General features: G+C 37.2%; 1 protein-coding gene across 2 annotated transcripts; it reads right to left on the reverse strand.

Moving 5' to 3' along the window:
- Window positions 1-5,262: 5,262 nt before the first annotated feature.
- LOC141386558 (Golgi-specific brefeldin A-resistance guanine nucleotide exchange factor 1-like) lies at window positions 5,263-9,022 on the reverse strand. 2 transcript variants are annotated; one of them, XM_073955272.1, is made up of 4 exons: window positions 8,143-9,022; window positions 8,019-8,080; window positions 6,415-7,876; window positions 5,263-6,355 (listed from the first exon to the last, which is right to left on the reverse strand). In XM_073955272.1, the coding sequence occupies exon 3, from the start codon at window positions 7,334-7,336 to the stop codon at window positions 6,704-6,706; it is 633 nt and encodes a 210-aa protein (XP_073811373.1). In that variant the 5' UTR covers window positions 7,337-7,876; window positions 8,019-8,080; window positions 8,143-9,022; the 3' UTR covers window positions 5,263-6,355; window positions 6,415-6,703. The 2 variants fall into 2 exon arrangements, with proteins under 2 accessions (XP_073811373.1, XP_073811372.1); XM_073955271.1 differs by having other exon boundaries at window positions 6,415-7,660; window positions 7,726-9,022.
- Between the last annotated feature and the right edge of the window lie 3,030 nt (window positions 9,023-12,052).

Consider the following 12,052-nt stretch of genomic DNA (forward strand, 5'->3'; position numbering starts at 1 on the left):
AATTGCAAAAACTCCAGCAGAAATGTCAAAATCAACGTATCAGCTATAATATTAGATACCAATGAACATATGAACATGCTTGCTGCTAGTTTTTACTAGGCCAAAATTTTACGGCAGAAAACAGGAGAAGAAGGTGTTATTCGGCGCTATTTTTGTTTAAAGATTGTTAGTACTATACTCAATTAATACGATATATAGATAATTTTACGATAATTTTCCAAATAAAGTTGTAAAGTTCTATATTGTCGTATATTTCTGACGATTAAATCAATTTACAATAAATTGTTTTGAAAATTCATGTTCGATCAGCTGCGCATATGCATCTACCTTTATCATTGTGATATGTTTGAAATCAACAAAAAATAAATGTAAACACCGGGGTGTATTTCAGGATTTCGTGAAATCCAGTGGATTTTGGAGCGCAAGTTTAAACTTGGCATAATAATTATTCAGTAACTTGTTTTCAATGAGTAAAGGCCTGCGTACATAAGCCGCTCTGTCTGAAGGCCTGGGTACATAAGCTGCCTTGCCTAGTTGCCTTGCTTTTCTGCTTCATTTCTGACATAATAAGAATAAAAAATAAAGAAGCCCGAGCAAATTTCGAACTGGGTTGCCCTTTTCTTTTTTATTCTTTTATCAGAAGCAAGCAAGGTAAACAGGCGAGGCAGCTTATGTACGCAGGCCTTGATTGCCTTGCTTTCCTGCTTCATTTTTGACATAATAAAAATAAGAGAATAACGAAGTCCGAGGAAATTTCGAACTGGGTTGCCCTTTTCTTTTTTATTCTTTTATCCGAAGTAAGCAAGGTAAGCAGGCAAGGCAGCTTATGTACGCAGGCCTTAAGAGATATTTTACTCTTTTATACGAAAATAGAGAAAAAAGTAAAAAGACAAAATTTAGTTAACTTTAGCAATATAACATTTGATGACCAAAACAAAAACATTGGCGCCAACGTATGAAAGAAAAATAAACTCCAAAGCAAAGAAAAAAGTCTTCAATTTTATGCAAAATAAATAAAAAATAAATAAAATATTATTAAAATAATCAATAAATATAGCTGAATTGTAATATTTATAGTACTTTTCCACAAAAATAAGATAAACATTAAGTAGCTGACCATTAGCAGATGATTAAAAAACAGCTGATCGAACTTGCTAAATTTTGCTGGGAAAAAATCTTTCAGTAACTTTTAGCAATTTCTCAGCAAACAACTGTCAAAATTGTTCTCCACATCGCTCTCTTTTACTGAGCTCTTGTGTAAAAATACAGCATTTACCACAGGATACCAGTAAAATTTCTGCAGGTAAAAAATGGTAGAACTGATTTTTCGACTTTTGTTTGACGATCATTTCACAATGAAGAAAAAATGGACGAAAAACAGAAAACAAAGTCGAACGCTGACAAAACTAAATTAAAAACTGTGAAATAAAAGACGAAAATTGATTTTTTCTCTCTTTTTCAGTGTGACCAAATTAAGTGATGCTGGTTGTAAAAGCATTGGATCAGTGATGTCCTGAATGATTTAGTTTGCTAACCGCTCCAAAGTTTCTGCTGTAGCTCGAATCTGTTCCACCGGTCGCTCCACGAAACGTTCTCTCTGTGCTATCGTTGCCATTTCTAAACCAAGCCTAAGCATCTTACGACAAATTTCGGTAAATTGAAATTGTCCCTGGAAAGGTGATCGATCAAGCCAACAAATTACAGGTTTTATGGTGGCAATTGTTCGCGTAATATCATTGAGTGTTACTCGTTGGCCTACCCCAAGGTGTTGTTAGGAGTTAAAGGCCATGACATATTGTGTAAACAAAGTTTACTTGTTACGAAATTAAATTTTATTGATTATAATAAATCGATCACAGCTCGATTTTAGCTGCATTATAGAAACTCACTATAACCTTCCAACCATCGGACCCTTTGGAATTAACGAAATTTTTTACAGTGAAGAAGTCGTACAGTTGGTGAAATAATATCCTTATAAAGTAATATTTTCTACAGTTAAAAATAATATGGGAAGCAGTATCTTCCAATTCGCAATCGTCACACAAATTTGACTCAACAACATTCATCTTAAACAGCGTACTGTTGCAGAAGCAATGACCACTCAGGACCCTATTTATCATTTTTTGTTCTGTCGGGGTAAATGCAGAGTTTTTAAACCAAGGTGTTTTAACTACCGTAGGAAAAATTTTATAATAGAGTTACCTCTTAATGCAGAGTCCTCGTATTCTTGCCTCCATTCCTCCCAGAGAGCTGTTGCAATTTTGTTGATAGCGTCATTGACAGGCCAAGGGATGTTTAATTGTTCGCCATTTGCATGCGCATCTTTTGCCGCTTGGTCTACAATTTCATTAAAAAATTGTCCCCATGCCCAGGAATGAAATGAACTTCCACATTGGCTGTTTGCATATTTACTTTGTTTATAAATTTATCCAAAATGAAGTTTTTATGTCCACCGTTGTTTAAGGCCTGTTCGCCACACAAGCTGTCAGTTAAGATAGCAAATTTACTGATGTTATTATTTTCTGCATAAATGGCCACCTGGAGAAAAGCCAGGATTTCTGTCGACATTGGATTTCTGCCGACGTTTATTGACAAAAAAAGACCTCGTTGCATTCGCATCCACATGACGAAATGCCGCTCCCGATATATCGCTGCAAACAGAACCATCAGTGAAAAAAAATTGAAACCCAAGATCCTTAAGTTTGCCAATTTTGTCCTTGGCCAACTGCGCAATAATTTCACGGCTGGCCTCACTTTTTTTGTGAACAATATTTTGAAAGAAGTCAGTGTAAGTAACTATGCTTGCTGGCCGTACCCCAAATAACCTTGTTGGCGCAACTTCCTAAAAAAACATCAAAAAATTTATTCCAAACCACAGAGTAGCTGGTATTCACAGTTACACCATTTCTCATGAGTTCTACTCCAGGAAGGTCATATGCAAAACATTTAACCATTTCCTTAGCTGTCACCAACTGAAATCTTTGACCCGGTGGCATTTCATAGGCTAAATTATAAATTATCGGTAATGGTGTAGATTTAATAAGACCTAATGCCTTCCTCAGACTTAGTTGGACACTCGTTTTCAATTTGTTCTCGGACTGCTTTGTTAAATTAGACAAAGATGCTGCTCCATATTCAAGCTTAGATCTGGCGTACGATTTATATAGTTGAAGTGCCCTGGAAGGTCTAATTCCGAATTTACAACCACTTACAGCCAGTTTCTGTATGTCGAAAGAAGAATGTGTGCGAATGAAACACGCCCAAACTCTTGTGTGTTTTTCAAATTTGTTTTTTGTTTTGGATCAAAAGCAAAGGTAAAATTATTTCGAAAACTAAAGTTCGGGCGTGTTTCATTCGCACACATTCTTCTTTCGACATACAGAAACTGGCTGTTAATGTCCTTAAAAATGATGCGCTATGCTCGACTGCTGAAGTGGCCTCATCTATATGAATCTTAGCAGACCCATTTGTGGAAATAACCACACCCAAATATTTGATTCTCCTTTCCTGTACCAACTGTTCATTATCAATTGTAATCTCAAGATCTTTTGGTCTTCTATTGAAGTGTGCCACATTGGTCTTGCTCATGTTGAAGCTCAAACTGAGATGCTCGCATTTAGCTTTAAACTCCACTATTTTCGAGCGAAGAGCAGTCCTTGCCAACACAAAGTATGAAAAAGTCGTCTGCGTATTGAAAAGGCGTGCACCGCTCTGAGTTAATGTTGTACAAATCCGCAGTACAAATATTAAAAAGAGTAGGGCTGAGCCCACTACCCTGAGATAAACCGTTTCTAACTACCACACTGCTGTTTCCAAGAATAAAGCTCTGTTCTAGAACTAAAAAGTTTTTACAATTTTTACCACTTTTACACATTTTGCGTTCCCGTACACAAAATTTATATGAAAATCGTTTACGACTTTTACAACTTTTACGACTTTTACCACGTTATAAAGTACGGGAACAGGTCATATGTGTTCGCTTGGCCATGCCATCATACAGCCACTTTATAATGTGCGCATTGAAACCTTTTTTAAACATTACTAGAGCGAGTTTCCCAATATCGGTGTTGTCAAACGCTATTTCCACGTCCAAGCACGCACCTACGACCACTTTGCCAGCTCTTTTGTGTAGTTCAACAGAGTTGATTAAATCATTTATGCAATTTGTCGTCGACCTCCCAGGACTGAATGCATACGATCTGCGAAGAATTACTAGGTTCTCTTCAATATGGTTATTTAGAAGTTTTTTCACTGTAGCTTCCAAAATTTGTTTGTGACGTTCACATTAAAGCAATCGGTCTATAGTTTGCAATGTTCCCTGGATTTTTACCCTTTTTATGTACAGCATGATACAATGATACAAGGTAACCTCACGCTCACAGCTTACAGAGTTGTATTCGCTTTGCCGTCCCTTCATTGGCAAAATGATTTTGACAAACTTTGTATGTATATGTTAAAACACACAAATGTCAGGTTTATTTACATATATTTCCAATTCCAAACAAATTTAATTTCAAATTTTTAAAACTTAAATTTTTCAGACAATTTGGAGTCGATTTTGCACTGTCTGTCCGTCCGTCTAAAGGATAACTCTCGAACGGATCAACTGATGTAGTTCAAAAATTGGTCCCCGTCATATTTTTCAAAAATTTAATCAATTTGGAGAAAGAGGGGTTCCACTTCTTCCGATACCTGCCCCATAAAAGTTCCCAGATTTTCGCTAAAATGGTGCGTATGATAACTCACGAGAGGAATGACTGACTTTGTCTAAAAAATATTCGTCATTTTTTCCAGACATATGTAGATCCAGTCCTTCGAGTGCCTCCACACAAAAAATTTCGTTTGACTGTTAGGGAATCGTTTTTAAATTCCTTGGCAGCTGGGCTATACCGTGAAATTATGTGTTTCGTGATTAAGTGCAAGCTTCTAGACATATTTGTCCAAAAGCTTTAAAGATATTACAGTGCCCAGTATAAATGGCTGGTGGTCACAATAATTGAAAGAGTGAGAGACATTGGTCCAACTTTTGCACATCGGAATATTCCTTTCAAACATGGGCAAGTCCTCGATTCCCGACAAAATGACCCAAATCTCAAAAAATGCAACGGAGACTAACTAAAATGTTTGTTTGGCAGGACAACTGTCGAAATGTCTCCCCCAAATTAGATAGTCATGATTACGAGGACTACACAATCATGACTACAACATTTTATATGTATTTTCCCCATGATATATATACTGTAAGCGATACTGCTGCAAAACTTAAGTTTATATATTCTTTTATATTATAATAAATCATAAATTTTGTAAATGTAAAAGGACACAATGTTCTCACAAAGTTAAAAGGATTTCAAAAGTGGGCATCTTCTGGGGGCAGCTGTGGTATTCTTCATTCTGGCTTTAAAGGCCTTTTGTAGCATTATAGGCAGTAGCTTTGGTGGGTTACCCAATTCAACGTTGTTTTCCTTGACGATAGCTTGGCAATGGTACGCTTGTCAGCAGCACGTCGTCAGAGAACCTCAGCATTAGGAATCAACAAATCCCACGGCAGCGAGAATAGAGTTTCGCCCAGCAGCTGCTAACGCACCAACAAACCTATACTGCTACAAAAATATCAGAATTCAACGTGCTGAGTTGACAAACATTGGACAATGGATTCGACAGAAGAGCTTCTTGCGTGGGTCACGCAGCAACTCGCTGTTTTCTTTAGATTTAAGAAGGCGAATGCAGATTCGGTCCAGATGAGGAAACGCCATCATAGGCACCAGGGGTCAATTTCCACACACTAATCTTGTCAACACTCATAGCTTTTTGCATCGAATTTGCAATTGCTTTTTCGGTTAAACGGTAAACCTGGATATTTTTTCCACATTGTAATTCTCCTCGGATGTCTTGGGATCATCTATGACAATACCCTCTAAACCGGAGTTTTGACGTGAATGGCGTAGTGACGAAGAGGATGTTTGCGAGCCACCGCCGCCACCTGCTGTATTATTTGCCTGTTGGCCACCACCATTTTGGCAACCACACAATTAATTTCCATTTTTATTCCACCACCGATATCAATGTATCCATTGCCAATATGTGAGTCTTATAAATTGCATTTGTGGCCGACAAGGTATACTTGGACAACATATTTGATAGACTCTCAAATACAATACAAATCACAGTCATAGTTGATATAAAGCTCTGTTACAAAGTTTGGAATGCGCCGCCATTTGTCCAAAGCCAATTCCGACAATTTTTTGAGGTAGCTTTCTAATTGGAATTTTAAATGGCCTCTCATTGATTCAAACATGAGGAAACAGACTTGTAAATCAGCTGCAAATATGGCCAAACGTTCCGAGTTCATGAACTGTAAAGAAAAATGTCACATTAATAAAGAAAATTGTAACTGACAAGCTATAAACCTACCGCAAATAGGTTGCGACATAAATCATACTTGACTAATTGCAATAATGAGTCATATTTCAGCATTTGTCGGCTACCACTTGAAAGGCAACAACGGTCAGCAGACTCAAACCCATATGCATCATGGTATCGGTGTTTTGTTTGTCCAAGGGATTGCAAAGCAATATCAAGAAACGAAAGAGTTCTTGAATGCAGGGCAAACCGTATAGTACCAATGGTGCCACACCTTCATCTTGAGTGGTGTTTGTGGGTGGTGAAGCTGGTTCCACCGATATCGAAGGAGCATTTGTCTCTACGTTCGTTGTTGGAGTGGTTTCCTTGACCTCGCTATCCACAACACTAGCCGTGTTGGGGTTTGGGTTATTTTACCCTGCAAATCAACAATATTACCAGCTGGTGTGGCCGGAGTTGTAGCCAGTGGTGGTGCTTTCAATTGATGCAAGTGGCCCGGTGTTGCTGAATTTTGTTGCTGCACCTCATCACCTGGAGCTGATTGTGTGGAAATTTTCCTTTGTTCTTCCACACCGACATTGGATAAATCGGATCCTTTACAACTTTGGCTGCGTACTAAATTTTCTTGACGAACCGCCATCTTGCGATCATCTGCAAACTGTAGCAAACGCATAAACAACAAAAGCACCATATCTTTTAATGCCTGTTCGGCGGAACGGCTCAGTAATCCATTGAGGCGAGGTTCGAAGCATACTTTAAAACAACTCAACATTACTTCACACACCGACTCATTGGTGAGCATGGAACCCTCGGGGCTGCGCATTAAAGTATGTAAGACTTCTTCAACACGAAACAAGGTAACAACATCTGAAGATTGGTCAGTGCCAATGAAATGGGCGTGAGTAACAGCATCGGCAATATTTTCGATGGTCACAGCCAAATTTGGACAGGTGGGATCTGCAAGAATGTTCATTGGTATTTAAGTTGTTTGGAGAAGAGGTATTTTTCTGTGATTACCTATCAAACCATAAGATAAAAAATGTGTTTATGGCTGACAATGCCAATTTGGTCACAGCTCCCGTGGTCTCTTCGGTACGTATAATCTCCAAAAATGGTGCCAGGAACACATTTGGATCTAATAATCTCAAATCTTCAATGCGATTGAGAACTTGTTTCAGGTCCATAAACAATTTCATCATCACACTCACTCATATACAAAAACAAACAATAGTCATCATATACTATTTACAAACAACAATACACACGCATAACATTTGCAGAATCCATATATACGGGCCTGTAACAAAAGGCACACATTCTGAATATAAACTCATTAATTTTCGCTGCAACCCAATGACTTACTGTCCAAGTGGTACCACGCTTATTACAACGCCTCAATTGGTAGATATTTTGTCATCAGGGCGAATGGGTGCCCTTAACACTGCTTACACTGCTTGCTGACCATCATTCATGATTTGCCATTATTTTCCAGTGGTCTTGCGTTGGCTAAACTCTGCAATAACACGAATAACAATAAAAAACATTGAAGTTATATCAATCAAAATTGATCTCTGCCTTTTCACAGTTATTTTGCAGTTTTCACTGAATTTCCATATATCCACATAGACCGCGTTGTCTGCTTAATTTTTGCTTACCATTTTTCTTGTCCTTTTCTCAAAATAACGAATATTTTATTCTGCTTCAATAAAATTGAAATCTGAAATCAATTTCTTGAAAACGTAAACAAATACAATTTTGTTATTGTTGTCATTAACATACAAAAACAACTTTCATATTAGCTGTGTTCCAGAACTAAAAAGTTTTTACAATTTTTACGACTTTTACACATTTTACTCGAACAAGCGTTCCCGTACACAAAAAAGTTGTAAAATGTTCACTTCTCTTTAAACAAAAATGGCGCTGAATGATGCTCTCTTTAAAAACTTTTTACACGACAAATTTGGGCGAGTAAAAAAATAGTAACATGGTTGCCGGCGTCTTATTGGCTGATACGCCGACTTTGACATTTGTTCCAGTTTTTTTGACGTATTTTCCATTTTTCCGTTCCCGAACTATTTCAAAAAACTTGTGTGTGAAAACAAATTTTTTGCAGTTCTCTCTTTTACGAGTTTTACTATTAAAAAGTACGGGAACGAAGCTATTGTTTCATGCATGGTTGTATTTGACAGCTCAAGGACGGTTTTTTCAAATGAGATTACCTTCTTATTCTGCCATGATGTACAGGAGCAATTCTCACATGTCTCCATGCCTCAGGGAATTGTCCTTCTACCCAAGTTTTGTTCAAAATATCAAGGAATTTATTCTTTTCAGATGAATTGAGTTTAGTGATCATTTCGTAACTGATTAAATCAGGGCCAGCCTCAGAATTTTGGTTCCTAAAACGTTCCATTTCTGCTGTTTCCAAAGTTGGCTTCTCGTCCAGTATGGTACCAACTGAAATCTGAGAGGGAGCATCGCCAATGTGCGACGAGCTTGTCAAGGTGTTTAGGTATTGATCCTTTTGAGCATCATTCCAGGAGTTATTGACTGATTTTTCCTTTTTATATTTTTTAACATTTTTAAGACTGTTCCACATTTCTTTTGGGTTTTTGTTTTCAGATAACTCGTCAAGGAAACCACTAAAGTTTTTCCTTTTCAATCTTGCAATTTGCTTGTAGAGTCTTCTTTCTAGTGCTGCAGTCGTTAAAGCATCTTCATGTTTCTTCGTCTCATGAAATCGTTTCCTGTATCGCACTATTCCACCAACCCTTTGGTACATACCTATTTTCATTGTCGACAGTTATTGTATTTATTTTTATTACAGCATGAAAATTACTCTGTAAATCATTAATAGTATTACCGACACCGACAGCAATATCTTGATAGACCTTGTTTTTGCACATAATTTTAGTGTTTCTCGGCGGCGTAAAGCGTCCTTGGAACTCCATCAGTCTCCCCTTGAAAATCTGTGTATGAATTCCCCCAGGAGATGCATTTCGCGTTAAAGTCACCAGTTAAAAGAGTAATATTACTAAGTTTTGAAGCTGCATCAAAAATGGATTTAACTGTTAAATTATATTCGCTCCTATTTAGACCAGGTGGAATATAGGTTACGACTATATTTATATTTTTTCAGCGTTTTGATGTCTATACCCAGCAAAAAATTTTGGAAGTTGTGCAATTGGCGTTATGATTTCACAACATCTTTCGATGTAGTCCAACAGAGTTATGAAAAATGCACACCGGTCGATACATTTTATAAGCAGTTGCTGTAGAGATCCCTACAGAAAAAAACAGTTGGTTGATCTCTACATTTCTTCAAAAGATAAACAAGATTGTAAACATTTCGAAGAATTTGTTATAAAATAAAGAAATAACAAGTTAAGTTGCGAACATTTTTGCGGTAATTCATGAGACGGAAATTTTTAATGGAGTGGAGTTGGAGTCCATGTCGAAAGCTGAACTAGTGATGGGAAGGCAACATAAAAAATTTAGGATGATGAAGAAAATCAGATGCGCTTGGATTAAATCGGGAACGGAGGAAGTAAGCTCAAATGTGATTGAATTCAATGGAAACTTTTTTTAATTTGTGTTTATATAATAAAGTTCTTTCTGTTCTTGTTTTACACAAATTATAAATGCATTTTATTTATTCTGGGATATTTCGCAATAGCTTGCATTTTTACTGCATCTTTAGATTGATTAAAAACACAATCCGAAGAGTGACTTTAAATTCAATCCAAACGACTACATCGAAAGCTGTGATTTGGATCGAAAACGGAGTGCATCCTAGCTGTGTGCTGTGGAAGTAAAATAGAGTGCATCCTAGCGGCGCTCTCTCTTGTAAAATTCATAGGAAAAGATGTACTCCAACGGCAAATGTACTGTACACTTGTAGTGATTCAATTGCATCCGCGGATGCAAACTTTTTGCTGGGTAACCTCATGCTTCAGCTTTAACCCCCAGTTTTTGTAACTTATTTTTGTTCGTTCGTCTATATTCGTAATAATTTAGGCATTCATAGCTCAGCCCCCAGATGACACACACATCTAATTTTTCGTATACCCGTTCCATATATCGTTAAGGATTCCTCATTTAAAAATCAGCGCTCTATATTTCCGCTAAAGCGAGTAAATCGATCTACAAAATTTGACAATTCGTGTGAGAAGAATAAAAGTTTTTACAAAAACTGGGGGTAAGTCGATAATAGAGAATTTGATTTTCCTTCGGATATAAATTCCTACTCCCCCAAAACCATCATCTCTACTTTTCCCAAAGAAATTGTAGTTGCAGATGTTCGTGACAGTTTTGTCACGAACCCAAGTTTCTGTCAATAGAGCAATGTCTATTTTTATAGCTTTGTTCCATTACTTTTTAATGGTAAAAGTGGTAAAAGAGAAAAGTGTCAATATTTCTCAAAATTGCTCTCTCATGAACATTTTTACCAGAAAAGTAAAGGAACGGAAAAATGGTAGATCTGGTAGCAATGTCAAAAAGAAACATAAAAAAATCAATTTTCGTCTTTCGTCTCTTGTAAAATTCATAAGTGAATTCGTAGGAAAAAATGTACTCCAACGGCAAATGTACCGTACACTTGTAGTGATTCAACTGCATCCGCGGATGCAAACTTTTTGCTGGGTATGTACTAGTCTTGGGCAATCTCGTTCATTGAGCGGATCGATCTTTTTCATTCCGTTCACCAAAAAGATCCGGGTCGTTTACTTCGTTCGTTGGCTCTTTTTCGTTCAACAATACATTTGACTGTATTATTTTGAAGTCGTTCGTTCTCTGCTGCATATGACTCCCTCGTTCTTTTGAAAATGTTCGTTCACGAATGACACAACTGTTTCTTGCTTGTTTGTGTGCTAATGGGGGTGGTTTTGTTTCTGAACGTAGTGGTAGTGGTTTTGATATGAAAGAACCAGATGAACGAATGATGCAATAGAAAGATATGACCGAGATGTGTTACTGAATGAGGTGAGTTACTGAGCGAGAGTAGCTCTCTGAATCATTGTTTGTTTTGTGTGGAAATTTGTGCTGCTTCCGCTAACGCAGCGTTTGTTTAGAGTTTGACTGCAAAACCAATGCTGCTAATTTTGTAAGCAGCAATGACTCGTCCATCGGGGATCTAAATGAACGATATAAAAGAATGAGCTGGATACGGATCCGTTCATTCTTTTCACGGAATCGTTCCTTTGAGCCGGTTCGTTCATGAACGACGCAACTCTAGTATGTACACAATAGCTCTGTTCCTTTACGTGCAAGAATCTTCAAGTTTTGCCACTTTTTACTCGAAAAGCGTTCCTTTACTTTTGACACAATGCAATTCATATGGGAGCAGTTTACAACTTTTACTACTTTTGCCGGTTTTACCATTTTCAAAAGTAAAGGAACAGACCAAATGATAGGCAAGTCGACTTTCGGTTAATCGACTTCTTGGTTTGAAAAGTCTAAAAATCGATGTCGACCTTTGGTTATATACCCAGCATGGCCCAATTACAGGTCCTCCATCAAGCGAATTCAAAGAAAAACAAAGATTTTAAATGTCAAAATTTATAAACAGAGGCGAACATGGTACAATTACTTAGGTAGATGCCTCAGCCCAGCTGATCGAATCTAAAACGTCAAAAAACTAGGAATTCGCTATGAAAAATCAAAACAAAAAACCATATGATTCGGTAAGTAAGAG

This window comes from Musca autumnalis, unplaced genomic scaffold, assembly GCF_047663935.1.
Source record: "Musca autumnalis isolate F117 unplaced genomic scaffold, ASM4766393v1 scaffold_5, whole genome shotgun sequence".
Lineage (NCBI taxonomy): Eukaryota > Metazoa > Arthropoda > Insecta > Diptera > Muscidae > Musca > Musca autumnalis.

Bases quoted from the DNA above. Each gene is read 5' to 3' on its own strand.
- LOC141386558 (XM_073955272.1), bottom strand. From the start codon at position 7,336: ATGAACATTCTTGCAGATCCCACCTGTCCAAATTTGGCTGTGACCATC.